The following is a 23,627-nucleotide window of genomic DNA, read 5'->3' on the forward strand; positions in this document are numbered from 1 at the left end:
GGAAACCAAGGACATCTGTTCTAGGCGTTTCCAGACTCCTGAGTGGACAAATGCTGAGCTGGGAGACAGCTTGGCCGGCCCACTGGGGAACTTTTACTTTTGTGCCTCAAAACAATGGCTGCTGCAGCCCCTTGTTCTTCTTTTTATAAACAGCAGGTAAGAAGCACCATATTCTCCTTCTGTCAGGAAGGATTTCTGTAACCTCCACATACCACAAAAGCAAGGTCAAAGATGAATCTCTGTGTGTAAGCCCCACTGACTCAGATAAAAGCAGAAGTCAACCGCCAGCTTTACCTCTTTCATTAATGGCCTCTCAATTAAAGCAATTTTCCATTCCTCCCCAGAGCGGAGCAGCTGCTTGTGTTTCAGAAAACGTAACATCTTCTAAATTTCAGGGTGCTGAGTGAAAAGCAGGCCGTGCCAGAACCAAACACTCACTGCCTACATGTGAAAGTGTGGAGTGCCGAAGTCAGTCTTCTAATTAAACTTGGCAATATTACAATGAAAAATAAGATCTGGGAGTTGGCAACGCGGCACATAAACAAACTTTTATGTGAATAATTAAGCCGGAGCTAAGCATATGCTGGACTGTCTTTAATCAACTTGTGATTACAGTTACCAGTAAAAGCCCCAGAGTTTCCGATCGCTCTCGTGTTGTTTACTCGCCATGGCTATTCTCACATATCTACTTTGATATGTACTCAGCACATCTTTTTACCCCTTTCTCTCTCTTCCATTTTCCTTCTCTTTTTTTCAGTTCCTACCCTTTAGGAGAATTAATTATGACACAGGCAACATGTGAGAACTGTGTAAGCACGTGTGCACACTGGACGTGTTAACACGCTGACATCCACATACCTGCCCACCATCAGGAGTATTTTATATGCAAGCTCATTAACTGTCTTTAAGGAATCATGCTTCAAGAAAACCCAGAGTGTCAGGTTTGGATTCCATGCCACCGGATGGATCTGTGGCCATAAGCACAGACCTCCTGAGTCCTGAGCCAGGTCAGACATCTCGAAGTTCACGGTGAACTCTGGAGTGCTAAATGAGGTACTAATTCTTAGTTGATCCCAAAGCACCGTCATGAACCTCGTCTAAACCTTTGCACATTTGAAAGCACAACTGCAGAAATCACATGAAGTTTTGCTGCAAAGTAACTTCCACTAGACCTTTTCCAAATGAAAGCTACTGAATGTTTAAGAGAAACTTATGATAGGATTCTATATAGAGTAGGCAGCAAGTGAGAAACTAATGTAAAGGAATGTCTTGTAGAATCCGGAATTGTCTCAGAATCCTGGAACAGAGCATGTGCTGGCCAGTTATGCTTTAAAGGTCAGATCCTTTCCTTCTACTTTCTCAGCCATCAATGCAGCTTAAGAGAAACATAGGAAAAGGAGAGCGCATATTTAAGACAGAAGAGATTCATTGTCTATCTCTTTATCCCCCAATGATAATTATACAGCCTTGGCTGGTCCCATATATATTATATCTAAAATACCTAGATTCTAACAGATTTTTATAACTGGTCTTGTGGTATTTTGTATGTATTATTTTTCAAATGTTATTCTACTCAGGATTTTCCTCCCCACCAAGATTAATTTTTTTTTTTCCTAAGAAAGATGAGTAAACATCATTCAGTTACTATACAAGTTTTAGGACAAGTATTAAGTTAGTTATTTCCCAACCCACAAGGGACAATAACAGTATTTTTTTTTCCTTGCTAGTGGAAAAAAAAAAAAAAAACCCAACACAAAACAGAGTGAAGAGAGAAACTTCATCCAGGATGGAACAAACCAGTCATTTTAACTTTAAAATGAAAACGATTTGCGATCTGTGTCTGTCTTGGTCAGCCAAGAGAAATGAACCTTGCTTACCTTGGACACAAAACATTCTGCTATGGCCACAGGATCATTTTCACAGTTTTCCAAATCTTGTAGAAGTTCACTAATAAAATAAAAATAGCCAGAAAGTATTAGATGATAGTTTGATGGCTGAGAACATTTTATATAACTTAGAAGTCTATACATTGGGGCGCCTGGGTGGCTTAGTCGGTTAAGCGTCCGACTTTNGGACAGGCCCAGAGCTGGCAACTGCTAAGAGGAATCACATTTAATTGGATAACTGAGGACCCATTGTCATTATATCCAAGGCTTAGATTAGGGACTTGCCCAAGGTCACGGTTCAGCAGGGATTTAAACACAGGTTCAACCTATAACTCACCCGCCTAGAGACAAGCTGGCCTGACATTTAAGTCTTCTAGATGGTTGGCATTGTCTGTACGCATTTACACACACTTATTCATTCATTCATCACCTAGCTGTCTAGGTACCAAATGCTAAGCAAGGCACTAAGAACAAACACATCAGTGAGCCAAATGAGATACTGTCCCTAAGTGCTTGGAGCTCAGAATCCATTGGGAGCATCAGCCATTCCATGAAAGATCACACACACTAACAAATTTAAAATTATAAACAGAGAGGGGTGCCTGGCTGGCTCAGTTGGTAGAACATGTGGCTCTCGATCTTGGGGTCATGAATTCAAGCCCCACATTGGGTGTTGAGCTAACTTTAAAATTTAAAAAATAAATAACATAAAATAATAAACAGAGATAATGCTCTAAAGGAAAGAAATCTTATTTTTTAATGGAAGTATCATTATTTTAAGTAACTGCACAATATTTCACTGTGTGGATATAGCATAATTAATGTAACCATTTCCTACTGTTGGGTAAAATTCTATAAACAGAATTCCTGGGTCAAAGGGTTTCACATTTGGAAATGTGTTAACACATTTAAGTTAACACATTAATACACATTAAGTTGTATTAATATGTATTTTACATGCTTATTTTAATTAGTAGTATATTATTTATTTAATAAAAAGTTAAATAGTTCTACAGTAATTATAATAAAAACAGGCAGTTTCTTATTTTCCATTTCCTATTCTGGACCTCCATTCTCTATAAGTATTCTCAACTTCTTCTGTTTCTTCTGTATGTGTATCCATGGCTCTAAACAGACTGGCACTGCTTTTTCAGTATTTTTTGAGATATTTACTTCTTAACTTGCCCAAACTTCCCTTCATCCTTCATCCCTTCATCTTCTCAACAATCTGTCATGAAATTGGATTAGATTAAAAGTCAGAGCTTACATTTTGATGACTGTGTAAATATTATTCTCAGCTGAGCTGTGAGGTATGCCATAATTACATTTCCTTTTGTGTACAACCATGTTTTCCCTGAAGTTAAACTCACTTTGTTGTTGTTGTTTAGTGTTCAAAGTACACAACACTAGTTTGTCCTCAAACTTTGTGTCCGTTGGGGCGCCTGGGTGGCTCAGTCAGTTAAGCGTCCGACTTCGGCTCGGGTCATGATCTCATGGTCTGTGAGTTCTCGCATCGGGCTCTGTGCTGACAGCTCAGAACCTAGAGCCTGTTTCAGATTCTGTGTCTCCCTCTCTCTCTCTGCCCTTCCCTGACTCGTGCTCTCTCTCTCTCTCAAAAATAAACAAACATTAAAAAAACACAACTTTGTGCGGGAAGCATAGCTCTTTGCCCTGCTGCACTCAAACATCTTATGATCTATTGGTCGTATTTGTTCTTGGGGACCTCCTTGCCAGAGCCACTGGTCTTTCTCCTCCACTGTCACCTGAACAGGCTGCTCTCCAAGCCTGCAGGATTGTCTCTTCAGCCCTGTCCTGATGATGTAGTTCACCTGATTCCCGTGTTTCATGCCCTGTTTCTTAGATACCGTTTCCGATGTATCCTTCTTTGTGAGATTACAATGTCCAGTAGCTGTCTGAGTGAGGGTAACAGGCAGTAAATTTTCTGACACTCTTCCCGTTTTAGAACAGTCTCCCTTCATACCTCGCTGATCATATCGGTGGACATAGAATTCTTGGTTGGAAATTCTTTTCTCCAAGTATTCGAGAAACTATCTGTTGCTTTATGAACTCCAACACTGTGGAGAAGTCCAATAACATTCTGATCCATGATCCAGGCTTCATGTGACCTGATTTTCTATTCTGGAAGCTCTTAGAGTTTTCTCCTTGTTAACATAATTCTGAAATTCTGTGATGGCCCACTTTGGGAGGAGTCTCTTCATACACGAAGCCAACTTGACTACTTGGGAAATGGTCTTGAGCAATCGCTTCTCAAAGTGACCCTGGATTCCTGAGACTCTTCAGGGTATCTAATAAGGTCACTATTTCCATAACAATTTTGGATTTTTTACACTCATTCTTTTACGAGACTACAGTGACTTTTTCAGATGGAAAGTAGAAGCAGACTAAGAATCCAGCTGTTTTCTAGTACGTCAGACAATAAAGAAATTTGTGAAAATGTAAAACAATTCCAACTCACACACAAATGCTCGTGAAAAAGAACAGTAAAATTGTTTTTCTAAAAATGTGTTTATCATTATTGAATACATTGAAATTTTAATAATTTTTCAGTTTTAATTTCTATCATCGTAAAGAACACATCCATAAGGCATAAGCAAAAAAAGCTTTCTGGGTCCTTAGTAATTCTGATGTACAGATCTTGGCACCAAAAAGCTAAGGAAACTTTGTTCCTAAATTAGGTCTTTGATATTTCCTCTCCTCCATTTTCTCTTCTCTCTTTGAAGCTCCTAGTGTTTACATTAAACTTTAATGTTTATTTTTAATGTTTATTTATTTTTGAGAGAGAGAGCATGTGCGCATGCACCTGCATGCAAGTGAGCGGGGGAGGGGCAGAGAGAGAGAGAGGGAGACACAGAATCTGAAGCCACTCCAGGCTCTGAGCAGTCAGCACAGAGCCCTACATGGGGCTTGAACTCACAGAGCATGAGATTGCGACCTGAGCCAAAGTTGGATGCTTAACTGACTGAGTCACCCCGGTACCCCCTATCATTCACATTTTAGATCTCTTGGTGTGATACTCTAATCTTTCTTATTCTTCCTCTATTTTCCATTGTCTTGTTTATTGTTCATTTTCTGGGAGACTTCAATTTCATTCTCTGTCCCCTCTATTGAATGTTTTCATTTCTACTATTTGATTTTTAATTTCAAAGTGTTTTTTTTAATAGGCCGTTTAGATGGCTCTTATGTTTCTGTTCTTAATGAGTACAAAATTTCTCCTCTCCAAGGATGATGACACTACTATTACTATTATTAATTATTTTGGGCCTTTCTTTCCTGCTTTTTGCTTTCTGCTGAGCTCTCTTTATTCTGTTTGATCATTCTGGCTTCTGTCATTCATGTTATAGGCTCTTCCCAAATATCTGGGGATATTCAATTGTCCTTTCATATGTGAAGATGAGACATGACAATGGCAACCGTAAACCATGTAAGTGGAGCTTTCCATAGGGTCCTTATTACTCAAGGCAGGTTCTGAAATTCTGCAGTATCAAGACCCGTATATGGTCTAAAAAATTCATTACGTGGATTATATCTATTGATATGTATTAGAAATTACAACAAAATATATATAAAAATTCATCAATTCAAATGACATACCCAATATATGTTAATATAATAATGTTTTGTGAAAAATAGATTTTATAAAACAAAATGTAGTGAAGAGTAGTATTACTTTCCATTTTTTAAAAACATTCTAATGTTGACCTCAATGGAACACAGACGGATGCTCATATCTACCTCTGCATTCAATCTGTTGCAATCTGGTTTTTTTGACTGAAGTACACAGAAAACAATCTAGCCTCACCCAGATATGTCAGTAGAAAAGAGAGGAGACTTTGACTAGCCCATGAAGAGAAGTGCGGCTATTCTTCTTTGATATTACACTGAAACTGAACACATGATAGTTTCTTAGATATGTTGGAGTCTAAAACCATACCAAGGCACCATACCCTGTTACTTTAAAATCCATTGGTCTATCTTGCACACTGAAAGGATCTTTCACCAATGCATGATTTTAGGATAGTCCCAATTTCAAACATACATTCCTAATATTCCCATAAAACATTCCCTTTGTAAGATTATTAATACCTTGGAAAATACAGTTCTGATATTTATATTAATATCTCTTATAGATAGATGTATATGAATAAATTAAAGATAGTTGAAATCTAATCACTGGGACCTAAACACTGGATGAAGCAAAGAGGCTGAAGAAAAACAATAGCTAAAGAAGCAACATTTCTGGACCAGTGATTTCTGGGGGATGAAGTGCTCAGGATATAGGTTTTGTGTCCAGGGCTTTCAATATCAATCCTCCTTCTGATCAGAGAATAATTTCGAGCTGAATCCATCATGGCTTAACAGAAATACTCCTTGATTATATTCAACTCTTTAACTCCCTGTGTTCTAAGTGTTATGCTAATCAAGCTTCTCTGAGGTTTAACTTCATCTCAGAGTGGACAGGCTGGTAGGAGGAAGAACCCCAGGGGACCCACCCAAGCTCCAGGTACAGCTCACCTATAAATGAGTGGCTGGCATTTGTTGCTCAAACCACAGGGTGGGAGGGAGCTCCGACACCTTCCAGTCCCAACCCCTAATTTTAAGGTTAGGAAATCGTGGCTCATACAAGGGAAGTAGCTTACCTTAGTTCACACAGCTAATAATTAATGGCCACAAGTAGGGTGAGTAGCAGGGCTGCTGAACCTCAGGCCCGCAGTCTATCATAAACACATGTAGTGAATGATTTGTTTCCTGACCAACTCAATCAAGAAAGCCGAGGGCTGAACTCTGCATAATGGTGTCTTCAGTGGGAGACCTTATCTACCTGGAAGCCCTGGCTTGAGTCACCGGGCTAGCTTTCCTTTGCAATCATTTTCTAAAATAGGGAAACATGAAAAATGGGAACAGTGAGGAAGAAGTAATGGGATTTCTTTCGTGGTCCTGTCACACGGGCTATCATCCTAATGTATGTGGCCCACCATCTTGTTTGCTCTTCATTCAACAGTAATTATTAAAAGCCTCCATGTGAGGCCTTGTTGCAGGTAGAGAGGTATGGGAGAAAGAACATGGGAAAAAGTCCTGTCCTATGGTGCTTATGCTCTGACCAGAGGTGCTAAATGTTAATAATCGAATAAATAAAGAAGACAGTATCAAACAAAAGACAAATGTGGGCAAGGATGTGAAGAACTGGAACTCCTAGACACTGCTGGTGGGGATACAAACTGGTGCAGCCTCTATGGAAAGCAGCTCTTCAAAAAATTAAACATAGAACTAACATATGAGCCAGGTTATGAATTTTGGGGTATTTATCCAAAAGACCTGAAATCAGGAACTTGAAGAGATATCAACATACCCATTAATACCCACAATAGCCAACTTGTGGGAACAACTTAATCCATAAATGGATTAAAAAAAAAACCAAACATGGTATATACATAAAACGAAATATTATTTAGCCTTTAAAAAGGGAGGAAATCCTGTAATATGTGGTAACATGGATAAACCTTGAAGACATGCTAAGTGAAACAAGCCAGTCACCAAAGGACACATCTGGTATGATTCCACTTACTTGAGAAATCTAAAGTGGTCAAATTCATAGAATCAAAGAATAGAATGGTAGAGCTCTGGGGAAAGGGGGGCAAATGGAGGAGTTGCTAATCAATAGGCAAAACATGCCAGCTAAACAAGATGAATAAATTCTAGAGATCTTCTGTACAACATGGTACTGAAGTTAACAATAACGTATTGTACACTTTCAGCTTTTGTTAAGAGGATAGATAACATGGTAAGCATTCTAATAAAATAAAATTTGAAGAAAACACCATTTTGCTAAAAACAGAAAAACTCAGGGATGCCTGGGTGGCTCAGCTGGGTAAGTATCCAACTCTTGGTTTCAATTCAGGTCATGATCTTATGGTATGTGGAATCGAGCCCTGCTTTGGGCTCTGCACTGAGAGCGTGGAGCCTGCTTTGGATTCTCTCTTTCTCTCTCTGCCCCTGAGTTGATCTCACTCTCTCTCTCTCTCCCTCTCTCTCTCTCCCCCTCTCAAAATAAATAAATAAATAAACTTTTAAAAGCAAAAAACAAAAATCTAAATGAAATTACAATAGAAACTCACATATCATACATAATACATTATCACTTAATACATGTTTATGTGAAAAATAATAAAGTATTGGTTTTACTGAAAAACAAAACAACATAATATGACATTACACTATGTGATACGAAGCAAAAAAGGGCAATGTGGAGAGATCACCTGAGGCTGGGTGGTTGGGGAGGAGCATTAGAGCAGTTGGGAAAACTCTTGGAGGAGGTGCTATTTGAGTGTGGGGAAGGCTGGAAGAGAAAGCCACTTAGGAAACCAACTGTGAGTCCAGAAAGAAGTTGGTGTGCTCTTGTGTGAGGCTACAGAAAGGAAGCCACTGTGGCTGGAGTCTGGTGAACAGCAGGAGTGTGGGAGATACAGGAAGTAGACTAATTACAAAATAGCACGCCCTGTACTATGGGAGCACAGAGGTGGCCCCATGGAATGTGGTATATCAGCCACTGAAAATAGTCCCTAAGACCAGGACCAGGCCTGTCCTTCTAGGGTTACAGCCTCAGGGTGGGGACCAGGCTTCTCACTGCATCTGTGTATCTACGCACAGCCCTACATACACACTGACAGGAAGGAGTGACTCATAGATTGTGTTTTATGCTCACAGCTAAAATTAGAGTCATCCCACCTTCAGGTTTTGGGCATTTCCCCTTTTCCCTGAGTAACTGTTTCAAATATATTTTTTTCTTTTTTTGAGTAGGATCAGGAGAAAAGAAGATTAACGTTGCTTGCCTGAGCTCAAGTCCCTTGTTTGGGGGTACAATGAGAGGAAACGCTGTTCTCTTTTACAGAACACATTACATGTAAAATTTTCTCTGACCAGTGAGGTGAACTTGAAGGCAGGAACTGTATTTTGACCTCGAAGATTCGACTGCCTTACACCAAATGAGATTCAGGAACGGGGCCTCTCCCCTTCCGGTCTGCAAGGGGCTCTGAGCACCACTCCTCTTCCCAGCCACCTAACTAGGTCCGCTGGCATTTTAACTTGTCGCAAGCACAGGGTGCATGTACATGTGGGAACAGAAAGTGGAATGGGCTTAACGGCACCGAATGTTCCATTAATTTCACTGATATATTAGCACTGGCATTGGAGAGTCCACTCAAAAAAAAGCCTGCAGGTAAAAATATTTCTACCATTGTGCAGAAGTTTAAGAGATTTTGGTGGTGGGAAAATGGACTGAAAGAAAACTTCCCCCACCTTTCATTGCCTTACTGTTCTCTGTATTCCATGATTCACTTTCTAAATTACATTTCAAGAAAGAAACAAGGATGGCTCAAATAATTTTTTTTTTTTTTTTGGCTTAAACTAGGCTTAGCTGAGTGTTTTACAAGCAGTGACTTCACGTATATAAAGAGAAAGAGTTAAAGGGAAAAGGAAGATTTGACGCTCATCTTCTGAAGAAGGAAGAGAACTTAGATGATTTTAATTTGCTAGTAAGTTTGAAATAGAAATTCAATATAAAAGAATGATCTGTCTTTGCTCAAAGATTCAAATTATAGTTTAGGTAACTCTTCCCTATTCCCAGAGAAGGATGAGTGTATAAAACAATTGGTATTTCATTCTCTAATAGGAAGTAAAAAAAAAAGTTTGGGGATTTTAGGGGCATGTTAAGAGGGTGAAAGAAGTTTCTTCTCATTGACCCAGTTTCCTGACCATTCAGGGATTTCTTCCAGACACCACACCAGGGACTTACATTTCTAGGCTCTCACAGGGATTACAAGAAGAATGAGAGACTTTACTATAAAAAGGAAAACAAAAATGAAGTATCAACTGCATTCCAAAATGTTTCAAGTTGGAAGATTTTGTGAAATAACAATTTAAATATAGTCATATACCAAAACTGAACAAAGATAGTATGGGGTGGGTGGGGGGCGCCTGGGAGGCTCAGTCTGTGGAGTGTCCAACTCTTGATTTGGCTCAGGTCATGATCTCAGGGTTGTGAGATTGAGCCCCATGTTGAGCTCTGCGCCGGGCATGGAGCCTGCTTGGGATTCTCTCTCTCTCTCTCTCTCTCTCTCTCTGTGCACCCCCCCCCCACTGTCACATGTGTGCTTTCTCTCTCTCTCTCAAAATAAATAAATAAACATTAAAAAAAGATAGTATGAGAAAGAAGTTATAGATATTGGTCATTTATGAGCATGCATAAAAAAATACAAACAAATCAAACTCATCAGTGCATAAATATATAAAACATTATGAGCTTGTAGGGTTTATTCCAGTAATAAATGTATGATTCAAACAGAATGCCTATTAATACAATTCAACACATGATGAATAGACAGAGAAAATCAAATGCTAATTTTCTTAAAGGCAGATTAAGTATTCAATGAAATTTTAGTATGCATTCACAATATCCTAGCAAAATAGGAAAAAGTGTTTATCTAAATCCCAGAACAAAGAGAGTTAAAGCATTCCTGCTAATGTCAGAAAGACGATAAGGATGCCAACATGAAATCAACACTGTCTGAGAAGACTTACCCCAACAATAACATAAGAAAAAACATAATGGGTAGATGAACTATAAAGGAAGACAAAAAGATTTCCTCATTTTCAGATACTGTCCACACAGAATACCCAAAAGGATTTATAAACCACTATTAGAGCTATAGAAAAGCTTAGAAAGTTAGTTGGATACTATCATCATATGATAATCAATAGCATTCCTAGGTGACAGTCAATTTAAAAGGAGAAGACATAGTCTAGTCAAAATAACATCAAAAGGAATAAGTGTTTAAAAGTGTTAGAAGTTTAAATGTGTATGAATGTGATGGAGAAATTATAAAACTATTATAGAACATTTTTAAAAGGCTTGATTGAAGAGAAGTATGTTTATGAGTGGGATGACTCAATACTGTAAAGATATCCATCTGTCAAAATTGATCTATATTAAATGGAGCTCCAATAAAAATCCCAACAGAGTTCTTCATGGAACTTGACAAAATAAGAAGAAGAATAAATCACTTGACCGTGCAAAGAGTCAAGAAAAGCTAAGCCATTGTTGAAGAGTAAACGTGGGCTTAATAATGAAGACAATGTAGTATGGGGAAGAGACAGACAAACAGGAGTAATGAAACAGAATACACAGCTCGGAAACAGACCCATACCCACATGTAAAATTCACATGGGAGAACACAGAGGTACAAATCAACACAGAAAAGATGTACTTTTCAGTCAGTGGTGATCGGGCCATTGGCTAGACAGAGGAAAATAAGAATTTGGATAGCCTATCATATACCATACCTCCAACAACCGTAGGAAGATTCAAGACAACGCAAAAATTTAAGACGTTTGGAAAATAATAGTGCACATGTATGAACTGAGAGGACAATTTTTTAACCACAACACAAAATCCACATATTATAAAATGTACTTTTATTTTAAATGGTCAAACTTATAAATTATATGACTTCTTTTCAAAGAAATTGTAATTAAAGTTAAAAGACAAGTCTCATAGTAGGAGATGATGTGCAACCCATATAACCCACAGAGATCACTAGCCACAGTTCATTAAGAACTCCTATATGACAATAAGAAAAGGAAAGATCCCGACAGAAAAATGGGCAGTGGACAGGAGGCAGGAATTCACATACATAGAATCTAAGTGGCTAACAAACAAGAAAAGATGCTCAATCTTTTTTTTAAGTGTATATTTATTTTGAGAGAGAGAGAGAGCGCACGCAAGCGAGCGCACGCACACACACAGGGGAGGGCCAGAGAGCGAGGTAGAGAAGAGAATCCCACCGGCTCCATGCTGTCAGCACAGAGCCTGAAGTGGGGCTCGAGCTCATGAACCATGAGATCATGACCTGGACACTTAACCTACTGAGCTAGCCAGGTGCCCCAAGCATCTAACTCTTGATTTGGGGTCAGGTCATGATCCCATGGTTGGGGAATCAAACCCTGCATTTTGGGGAATCAAATCCTGCAATCAAATCCTGCATCAAATCTGTGCTGAGCATGGAGCCTGCTTAAGATTCTTTCCCTCCCTCTATTTGTCTTCCCAACTTGTGTGCTCTCTCTTTCTCTTTAAAAAAGTAAATAAATAAAATTTAAAAAAAAACTTTGATAGAGCAAGGGTGGGATTCCTGGGTGTTTATCATGCTACTCTGTGCTTTTCTGTGTTTTGGAAATATATCCTGAAAACAAAATCTAGTCAGCTGAGTTTTTCGGGCCAGCATAAAAGATTTTCTTTTTTTCCTCTTTAATTTTAGAGATTCAAATCTTGCTTAGTCACAATAATATTACATTATATTGAAAAACCTGGACCTGAACTAATAATAGAACCTTAAAATTATTTTAAGCCCCAACCACAGATTGGCCACATAGTTGTAGCTTTGGAATCAACTGATGTAGGATGTATAAGGATGTAAAAGATGTAGGATACATAATAAAAGATTCACTAAGAGGCATTAATGTAAAAAGTCACATCAATACTATTTACTTAGCCAAATGTAATAGCGAGGACATCTGAGCTCAAAATGTAGACTCCAGATTTAAGGGAAAGGAGATAAAAATGAATAGGGACACAATAGTATAGACAACTCAAATGAAAAAGTTAAACAAGAAGATATTCTTGAAAATAATGGAGAAATAAAATAATAAAACTGATAGAAATTTGGCAAATAGGCTAAATTGGCCTAGTTCTATGTCCTTGAGCAAAGGACTTTTTCTGCACTGCATGACTCAGTCGTCTATATGTGTGCAATATGCATTCTGTCCACAGACAGCTGTTAAGAGGATTAAATGAGATAATGCATGTGCAGGGGATACATGAGTGTGATCCACAAAAGGGAAAGGCACGAATACGCTGGGCTCGTTGCATTCACACGGTGGCCCTACCCTGATGCATCACACGTCACCATCGGGATACTCATTCACTCTGACTCAAGTTTATCTCAGACAGGTCTGGCTTCCTTGTTCAGAAAACACCAAAGAGAAAAGAACAGAGAACTGATTCGGGCATATAAGGCCTTCTCAGTCCTCCAACTTTTGCAGAATGGGCTCCATTGCCAAGGACATTCTTGTTGCCAGGGGGTTCTGCTTCATTCTTACCTTTCATTTTTTTTCTTTAAATTTTTTAAAAATGATTTTTATTTATTTCTGAGAGAGAGAGAAAGCATTAACAGGGGAGGGTCAGAGAGAGAGGGAGACACAGAATCTGAAACAGGCTCCAGGCTCTGAGTCATCACAGAGCCGGATGTGGGGCTCAAACCCATGAACCGTGAGATCATAACCTGAGCTGAAGTCAGAAGCTTAACCAACTGAGCCACCCAGGCGCCCCATTCTTAACTTTCTTTAAATTAAGACACGTAGGAAGCTTTAAACTACGGGGAGTAAAAAACCTTTCTGGACTATGCTACAATAGCATATGTAGCATATCTTCCCCTTTGCTACTAAGCTATGGGACTATGTTCCAAACCATAGCTTGAAAAGGGAAGAAGGAATATGGCTAAGTGCCTGGGGTTTGGGGTCAGAGAGGCCCAGATGAGGCATATAAAGTGATAATGCTTATAAAGCTCTAAGGCCTCAGGCATGAAGTAAGCACTAGAAAAACAGTCATTACCGTCAACTTACAGCCAAACCACCAGAAGGCTCAGGCCAGGGGCCTCCCCGCATATATGCTTCAACCCTCTCCCTAGGTCACGGTGCGACTGCGAGGCTCTGGAAGGAGAAGCCACTCGGGCTCACAGGATTTGCCATCACTTTACCATTTACCAGCTAAAATTTACCATTTTTGCTAGCGACGGCTAAACGGGAGCCCATGTGAACATCAATGCATCGCTAATGAACATGTAGACTCTAATTCAAGGTTTTGATGGCCTTTCTCTATTTTCTTAAATGTTTTTTTAATGTTTACTTACTTTTGGGAGAAAGAAAGACAGAACGTGAGTAGGGGAGGGGCAGAGAGAGAGAGGGAGACACAGAATCCAAAGCAGGCTCCAGGCTCTGAGATGTCAGCACAGAGCCCAACACGGGGCTTGAACTCATGAACTGCGAGATCATGACCTGAGTTGAAGTCAGACACTGAACTGACTAAGCCACCCAGGTGCCCCTCTCTATTTTCTTATTATTGTATGTATATTACATAGAAGGCTTTTCCCAGCCACAGCTGCAGATTACAAACATCAGAGGACCTTTCAAAAAATTCTGACGCCCTGGCCCCACCCCAAATCAATTCATTAGAAATTTCAGGGGTGGGATCGTCATATTTTCCTTGAAGAAAACCTTCCCAGTTGATTCCAGTGCTTAGTTCAGGTTGAGAACCCCTATCTCAGAAGGTGCAGACTGGTTTTCAGTCTCCTGAGTCAAATTAGGAAGGGGCTTCAACACCTGCAGTTTTCAAACCCTAGGCTTTCAGAATTAATGGAGTTGTTGATGCAATTCAATACATGCATCCCCCAGAGAGGCCAGGCTGGGGCTGGGTGTTGGGGGGCTGGGTGTTGGGGGGCTGGGTGTTGGCGATTCGAAGGTAGCAAAGGAGATGTGGGTCCCACCTCCAAGGTGTCACATATGCCAATTTCATCAAGCAAAGTGGGGTAAGATTTATAATTTGCATTATGGTTGAGTTACACAAGGATAGGGCACTGTAGAATTTTAGAAGGAGATTTTTAACAAATTCAATGTCATCCCTGGCTGATATTCTGGTGCTCCCTGTGTGCTGGCCCTGAGCAGGGTGCTTCTGGTAGATGAATGCACTGCAGCTTCACAATAAGCGTATGAGACACCAATACCATTGTTTCTGTTCATTTGTTCCACCAATGTTTGCATGCTGCCTATAGGCCAGGCACCCACCGTTGATGGACCTGGGCAATAATGAAACAGGTCCCTGTCCTCAGGGTGTGGGGGTGAGGGTAGGGAGGAAAGAAACACCAGATGTAAACCAAAAGTCGGTCATAGTGTATGTCAGAATTCGATACATGCCAGGAGAAAAAGGAAGAATAGAGCAGATGAGGGGTGTGTGTGTGTGTGTGTGTATGTGTGTGTCCGTCCGGCAAGCTTAACTGAGAAAGGAAGACATGGGCACAGACTTGGAGGGAGGGAGTTAGTTATTCTACTCTACTGAAAGACTCACCCGAGGATGCCCACACGGCTGAGCTGGGATGCAAACCCAGATATGTTGGAAACCAGAGTCTGTGCTCTCAACTTGCCTGCTTCCTGGTAGAAGTTTCACAATATAGAATACTGACCCATTTGCCTGTCCCGGCCCCTTCAGCGAATTTTCTAAGCCCAGTGTCTTTTATGTGGTAGGTACTCAATACATATCTGAGCTAATCATTGAAATGTAAATTATCAAGTAATTTGAATTCATGTATGTTATGACCTAAAGTAGCTGTGTGTTTACGGTGCCCTCCCCAACCCTAGGCAGAAGACAACTTTCAGAAAGTCCGGTGGAGGTGGGCTGCTGCAGACGAAGCATGCAAGCACTTTTGGACACCCTGTTTACATTGTGTTGCAGAAGGAAGAGGTCACTCCTCTATCAGGGCAAACAGGTCTCTTCTCTGAGTCAGGAGGAGCGAGTGGGATGGAATATTAAACAAACGTGAGACTCATCTAGAACAAGGATGCTTCTGGCTAGAAGACTTCATCACATGATGGCACATGAACATTTATGAAGGCAAAGCCAGAATTACAGGTAAAGTTTCCTTAGGCTGCATTCATCTGAGAGAAAGTCATCACATTCCCACGTGAGAACGATCACTTGAGTATTAACTTACCTATTGAAGTGGTAGATATCCTGTATGTTTCCAAAGAGGGCTGATCTTTCTTCTGTCCCCAGAGGAAGTTTTGTTTGGTCCCTGATGCAGTCAAGGTAATCCTGGGGAACCAATGACAAGGATGTTGTAAACATTCCTGTCCTTCTCCAAGTCATCCTTAGTTATGCAAGACAAATCTTTCCTGTCAGTTTCAAGTATTACACTAGTGTGCTCATTAATTGTACTATGGATTACAGCATATCTCATTTATTAATGATGACAATACTTACCTATTTATAGAACAATGAGTATGCTACATATTAGTCTATATACCCCCCAAATGTATTAGCACTTCCCTAGACGGATAATATACTGATCTCCGTTTCTCAGAATGTCAGAGGTTAGGCATCACAACATCGTCTTCTGTTTACTTGGCTGATTTAGAGACACAAAAAGACACTCAAATTCATATAGTAGAAAGCCAGAAATACAGATCTTAAAATTTCTCATCACAAGGCAAAAAAATCTGTTACTCTGTGTGGTGACGGCTATTAACTGAACTCACTGCAGTTGTCATCTCACAGTACATACATGTATCAAATCATTATGCATTACACCTTCAACGGCTGCACTGTTATAAGTGAATTAGATCTCAATAAACTGGGGGGAAAAGAATTCTTTAAACATAACCTTTAAATCAGGAAGGTATCAGCTGTTAAAGTGCAGAACCAAATCCTTCCTCAAATACCAATTTAAAAAAAAACCCTCTTTTTATTTTAATAAGCACATAACTCACGCTATCTAGGAGGCTGTCTTTCAAATTTTTTTTTTTGTTTTTAATTTCTAGGAGAGAGAGAGACAGCGTGAGCAGGGGAGGGTCAGAGAGAGAGGGAGTCACAGACTGAAACAGGCTCCAGGCTCTGAGCTGGCAGTCAGCACAGAGCCCGACGCGGGGCTCGAACCCATGATCCGCGAGATCATGATCTAAGTGAAAGTCGGACGCTTAACCGACTAAGCCAGCCAGGCGCCCCTCTAGGAGGCTATCTTAATGAGCCGCGGAAAGCTCTGAAATGATTTTGGATCTTCTGACATAGCACCAACTCCCAAGCAGAGCTCGTGTGGGCTCAGGTCCACAGCGGGTTAAGGGTGTGTGGCTTAGAAGCTTCGAGTTGCTGAGAAAAAAGCTGTTTTCTGCCCCGGGGTGTGAGAGTTCCTAACTGAGTGTTCCCCCTTCCCCAGCAATGCTTGAACAAGGAACTCTGTAGGGGGCAAGAAAACAATAAAGAAGAAAGTGAAAACAGCTGAAATAATGTAAAATAGAAAATAAATACAATCCCCTGCCCTGGGCTGCACGATGTGCTATGGCCCTCAAACAACCATCACATGGCACTGTGCAGCATGTGGAGGAAGGGACCCCGCGAAAATCCCACGCCACAGCCACATTCCAATGTCCAGTCGCAAACACGACAGCGTTTAGGTGCAACTGGCCAGAGGAGAAACAAAATTTAAGAAGCATCAGATAGTTCTTCCTTCTCCCTTTTAATAGGCTGCATTCATTCTCCCCTGCTCTTTATGTTCCTCAAAGGAAAAACAGGCAGGGCGTCACCATGAACTTTCTCAGGAGCACATTTCCCAGAATGCATCACACAACTTACCATTCTGGTTCTTCAAGACTAGAATCACTGGCATGCGTGAACCACTGTTTACTTATTTTTTAAATTTCAATCCAAGTTAGTTACCATATAGTGTAATAATGGTCTCAGGAACAGAATTTAGGGATTCATCACTCACATATGACACCCAGTGCTCATCCCAATAAGCATCCTCCTTAATGCCTATGGCCCATTTAGCCCATCCCCCACCCAACAGCCCACCAGCAACCCTCAGTTTCTTCTCTGTATTCAGAAGTCTCTTCTGGTTTGTCTCCCTCTCCGTTTTTATATTATGTTTGCTTCCCTTCCCCTACGTTCATCTGTTTTGTATCTTAAATTCCACACATAAGTAAAATCACATGATACCTGTCTTTCTCTGACTTATTTCGCTTAGCATAATACACTCAAGTTCCATCCACGTTGTTGCAAATGGCAAGATTTCTTTTTGATTGCCAAGTAATGTTCCATCACACACACACACACACACACACACACACACACACACACACACACCCCACACCTTTATCCATTCATCAGTTGATGGACATTTGGACTCTTTTCCTTACCTCGGCTATTGTCAATAACAGTTATAAACATCGGGGGTGCCACGTGCCTCTTCAAAACAGCACACCTGTATCCTTTGGATAAATACCTAGCAGTGCAATTGCTGGGTCAGAAGGTAGTTCTATTTTTAACTTCTTGAGGAACCTCCACACTGCTTTCCAGAGTGGCTGCACCAGGTTGCATTCCTACCAGCGGTACAAAAGGGTGAATCAATGCTTCTAAACATTTTTTTCTCTTTTACTAAGCTTTGTGGGAACATCTTTTCTTCTGAAGACAGTGGCCGTCTCAAGAAGAAATTTAAATTCACACGGCTGAAGGGTACCTGGCACCTGAAGCCCACAACAGCAAGGCACAGCCTCCTTACTTTCATGAACGCAACAACTATAAGGAGCTTCGGTATCTGCATAGGATCTGGAGTTAATGCCCAAATAAAAAACGCTACAGAAAGCACAAGTGAAATAAGTACCTTTTGAACGACATGTTAACCTAAGCTGCGCTTGTGCAAAAAATTAAATGTTTTCATCGATATTTACATAAAATTACACATGGTACAAAAAGATGGGCTAATATTTACTTGCAGTGAATGCTTACATTTGATAATTGTTTTCCATTTTGATCAACATTTTATTTACTTAATTTTTATTTTCTTTAAATAGGCCTCACACCCAGTGTGGAGCCCACTGTGGGGCTTGAACTCATGACCCTGAGATCAAGACCTGAGCTGAGATCAAGATTTGGACGTTTAACCGACTGAGCCACCCAGGTGCCCCGATCAACATTTTATTTTATTATTATCTATTTTTCTTAATGTTTCTTTATTTGTGAGAGAGAGACAGAGACAGAGTACAAGCAGGGGAGGGGCAGAGAGAGAGGGAGACACAGACTCCAAAGCAGGTTCTAGGCTCTGAGCTGTCAGCACAGAGCCTGGCACAGGGCTCAAACTCACGGACCACGAGATCATGACCTGAGCTCAAGTCAGACGCTCAACCGACTGAGCCACCCAGGCACCCCACCCCATCATCTTAAAAGGACATAGCATTTGCAAAATTAAGAAGGTAAAACATAAGGTTCTGGATGGCCATGAACTGAAGCAGATGGATAAGAACAGGCACCATCCACACAAATAGCAGGATAAAGGGTGGGACGGAGTTGACGTACAGGTGTGCCAAATTCACCTCGCTGGCTGCTGTGGGGTTTAAGCGAGAAAACAATCCCTTTTCTCACTTCAGGTGAAGAGCTCACGCATTTGCAGAAACCTGATACTAAATTCCTCATGTGAGGGAAAGACTGAGTTAAGGGGCTTGAAGAATTTCAGCTGGGGTTAGAAACAAAGAACCATGGCCGGCTTCCAACAGATGATGGCCCCTCTCCAAATGAAAGAGTTTCAATCCCCCCCCCCCAGTTCGTGGTAGGGAAACTAGAATGTCAAAGCTGCTCGGTTTCTGAAATCATTGAGAAAACAGATCGTTAAGAGTCCCAATTTTTGTAGGTCACTCTAGAAAACAGATCAAAGTCACACAGCCACAACTTGTTCCCCCAACTGATGATAATTAAGTCTTTTAAATACGATACTTGAACCCTAAACCAGTTACTGAAAATGACTGTGGCACTGTATTAGCAGCTATAATCATCTCAAGCCAAAATGAGAGGTTCGAGGCTCGGTGATAATAACAGTTGGTTCGGTGCTCAAATGACAGAGTAGAGACACCCATGAAATTTATTAGAGCCTGTCACACTGCTTATTAATTTTATTGGCTTGATGTCAGCACCTATGGCTACCCTACAGTTAGCAATGAAGGATCAATTTAAAATTTTTGCACTGAAAACAATTATTCTCCAAGAAGATCAAAGAATTCACTCCACTTTGGGAGAGGGACGAGGTGGGGAGAGACACACACAAAACAGAGCTTTCCACTAGTTGGAAAAATGTTCTATTATGTCATTTAAAGTTTAGCCTATTTATTTTCTAATCAGTTTATGCCCTCAGGATCTCCTTAAGATTTGTACATAGGTGTCCTCCTTGCATTAACTTTTTCCTTTTTTTTTTTTTAAATGTTTTGTTTCTGAGAGAGAGAGAGACAGTGTGAGCAGGGGCAGGTCAGAGAGAGAGGGAGACACAGAATCTGAAACAGGCTCCAGGCTCCGAGCTAGCTGTCAGCACAGAGCCCGACGCGGGACTCGAACCCACAAACCATGAGATCATGACCTGAGCCGAAGTCGGATGCTTAACCGACTGAGCCACCTAGGCGCCCCGACTTTTGCAACTTCTGTAATGTCCGGTACTGAAAACACTCAAGTCAAGACTCACTAGGTGCTAATTTAAGTGCTGCAAATGGCAAAGGAGCCAGTGTGCAGAGTGGTACCGAACCACAAGATGCAGAAATTGAGAGTTAATCATGTGGAAACTTCCAGCATTGTGACAGAATGAGATCTGATAAATTCGGGCTTGTATTTTGCAGGTCTGGTTTCTTCTATTTTATTTTTCTAGCACTTTGCTTCTCATTGTATCTTAGCATCAGTGTGTGACTGGAAGAAAACACGTGCGTGCGCACACACACGTCCACACCCCCGTCCCTCGGCACAGGCAGAGAAGCCCTGGACTAGGAAGCTCCCCCAGTAGAGATGGTGTAGAAATGGACAGACTTCAAATTCCGATTTAAACTCAAAGGCGGTGTCCTTGGTAGTCTGCCTTATTTCTCTAAGATGCCTATAGAATTAAATTAATGTCCCCGCCCCATTGCCTTTTTACCTCTAAAATAACATTTAAAAACGTTTTAAAAGTGTAACCTACTTAACATAATAAACCACAAGAGGGAAAGAGACATTGATTTAGAACTATAGATTCTCTCTGTACTTTACATCCTTTCTACTCCTTTCCGCCTCCTCTCTTGCGGAGAGTCCGTGGTAGAAACACAGAAAAAGTTCCCATTCCTGAAGTCCTCTTGCTGACATTTCAAAGTTCCACCTTGTGGTTTTATAGTTTACTCTTTTTGGTTGGTTTTTCTGTTTTTAGCGCTTTCAAATTCCAAGCCCTTTGCTATAAAGCCGATGGAAGATTTCCTTTAGTCTTTATTTTGAAGGAAGCATTTTTTTTTTTGTTTCTCCAACCCCTCCACCTTTTCTAGAAAGTAGTCATCTGTTTATCCCCAAACCTGCCCTCCAAATGCCATGTATTCCATTGGAATGCCATTGACACCACAATAAGTTACAATAAGTGACACTTACATATCAATTTACAGTTTAAAAGCATTCACATTCATTCATACAACTCTCTCCCCTTTTATTGAGGACCTAAGAGTGTGTACCAAGTTCTGTCTTACAAGCTAGGAATTAAAAAAATGAATAAAACATGATTTCTCCCCCCAAGGAGTTCCCTGTGTAGTTGAAAAGCCAGTATAAACAAACAAGTACAATACGGTGTTTAGGCTGCGTGGCTGATAAATATTCAGTATGGTGGACGGAGGAGGCAGAGGGAGAGGCGCTCAGTGCCAGGGCGGGGACAGGCTCTCTCCCAGCGGACGGGCGCGTGGAACTGAACCTAAGGATAACCAGCATCCTGCATGTAGAGAAAGGGACACAGCATCCAGGAAGATAGAAGAGTGCAGAGAGAGGCATCGGGCCACTCAAGGGAACGGACCTGGGCCGAGAGAGCAGGGCCTGGGCACACGCACACACAGCCCCTGGAGGTGGGCTGCGGTGTGACGACAGGGCGGATCATGGAGGACCTTCCACGATCCGCAGGTGGCGGCCACCACCGAAGGATGTAGGGACATCACAGGCCATCCCGGCATCCGTGCAGAAAACAGAGCAGAGGGTGTAAAGCTGGCGTGCGAAGGCCAGTGAGAGCCGCAGAGCCATGCAGGTAAACCCAGACCAGGGCCTCCACAGGGCCTACAGAGATGAGCGCCATCTAACTCGTGTGAAGGAGAGAAAGGAGCCAGTCCAGGGGGAGAGTCGCGGTGCGTGAGGGACACTGTTGGCTTTCACGATGTAGGGGCCAAAGGCGGATCCCCCCAAGATGGGTCACTTTGGCAGGAAGTCTCTTTTGAGATAAAATGCAATTGGGGCACCTGAGTGGCTCAGTCGGTTAAGCGTCCGACTTCGGCTCAGGCCATGATCACATGGTTCGTGGGTTCGAGCCCCGCGTCGGGCTCTGTGCTGACAGCTAGCTCAGAGCCTGCAGCCTGCTTCTGATTCTGTGTCTCCAGCTCTCTCTCTGACCCTCCCCTGCTCACGCTGTCTCTGTCTCTCAGAAATAAATAAAACATTAAAAAAAAAAAGCAATCAAAACCCAGCAAATTCAGGAAAAGCTCTTCCCCCCCCCCCCAAAGCCTAAAAAGAATTTAGACAGAGGCCCTGCTCCAGAAAGGGGGCTATCACCCTAGATAACCACATTACGATCTGAGCCAGGTAAGGCAGACCCGGAGGGACTGGAGCAAGGTCACTTGGAGCAAAGTCCTCTCTCTCTGTCCCATTGTTTCCGAGTGGCCCAGCAAACATTTGTTTACCAAACATTTACTTTTTTTCCATCTTCCTGTAAATTGCATTCCTTCCTCTGAAGGCCCAGACCTTTGCCCCCTTCTCCTTAGTTGCAGATGAGGTATAGATCTCATTGTGCCTCTCTTTCTAATTCCCACGTCTGTCCGTCTGTCCGAACACATGCTGTTAAGTCTGATTTTGTCCTGTTAATCAGTCTCAGGTCAATCTGATCCTTAGTCCGGATGGAAGGACCTTGACGGGGACAGGAAGTCTTGCTCCCTAACGAGGAGGAGGAGGGAGTGCGCGCTTCTCCTCTCACTTTCCTGGCTGAAAAGAAGGGGCTCCGTTCCCCTCCCCTCCCCCAGCAAGTCACTTTCTCTCCTCCTCTGTGGCAGAGAGTGGATTAAAAGGCAGCAAGGGGTGCCTGGGAGGCTCAGTCGGTTAAGCGTCGACTTCAGCTCAGGTCATGATCTCACAGTTCGTGGGTTCGAGCCCCGCGTCGGACTCCGTGCTGCCGGCTAGCTCAGAGCCTGGAGCTTGTCTTTGGATTCTGTGTCTCCCTTTCTCTCTGACCCTCCCCTGCTCACGCTGCCTCTCTCCCTTTCTCAGAAATAAAATAAAAAATAAAATAAAATAAAAGGCAGCAAGACCAGCTCCTCGTCCACAGCATGGGAAGAGCCCCCATCAGCTCTCATCCTTCCGTCCAACTTCTAGGCCTGGAGGCTGCTGAGGTAAAGGGAGCCCAGGGCCGCTCCTGCTGGCCGAGGCTGCCTCAGCCTTGCCTTGGTTCTAGGCCTCGCTGGCTGCTGCCCATGGTACCGGAGCGCCTCACACCCAGGTACCACACGGAAGGACACCTCTGAGGACTTGCAGCGAAACGGAGACAAGGTGTATCTTTTGGCCTCGCTCACGTACACAGTAGGGTTTTCCTGTGGCTCCAGCTTGCTCAGCTTGTCTCTTAGGGTCAAAGCTCAGAGGAGAAACGCGGGTTTACTTCGCAGCCACTGTCCTCTGCACCAACAGGGCCCGCGGGGAACGTGACGACGGTCGTGACTGGCCCAGAACCACCGGCCCTGCCCGAATCCCCACGGATGCGCGTTCTCTCCCCATTCCTGGGAGCCCCGAAGAGAAGGGGGTGGTGGGCTGGGGGCAAAGATGGGGCATCCATCAGTCTGGGATGTGTGGAGGGGGGGAGGGGTTTGCCAGGCAGGAATCTGGGGGTGGGGAGGGGGGAA

At 42.1% G+C, this 23,627-nt stretch overlaps 1 protein-coding gene across 1 annotated transcript in view; it reads right to left on the bottom strand.

Moving 5' to 3' along the window:
• PLEKHG1 (pleckstrin homology and RhoGEF domain containing G1) overlaps positions 1-23,627 on the bottom strand; it is a 92,227-nt gene that overhangs the window by 42,908 nt on the left and 25,692 nt on the right. The window contains exons 2-3 of the mRNA XM_077776068.1: positions 15,719-15,819; positions 1,878-1,947 (exon numbers count right to left, since the gene is read on the bottom strand). Coding sequence (XP_077632194.1) covers positions 1,878-1,947; positions 15,719-15,819 — 171 coding nt within the window. The remainder of the gene's footprint in view (positions 1-1,877; positions 1,948-15,718; positions 15,820-23,627) is intronic.

The sequence above is a fragment of the Crocuta crocuta genome, unplaced genomic scaffold, assembly GCF_008692635.1.
Source record: "Crocuta crocuta isolate KB4526 unplaced genomic scaffold, BGI_CrCroc_1.0 scaffold25, whole genome shotgun sequence".
Lineage (NCBI taxonomy): Eukaryota > Metazoa > Chordata > Mammalia > Carnivora > Hyaenidae > Crocuta > Crocuta crocuta.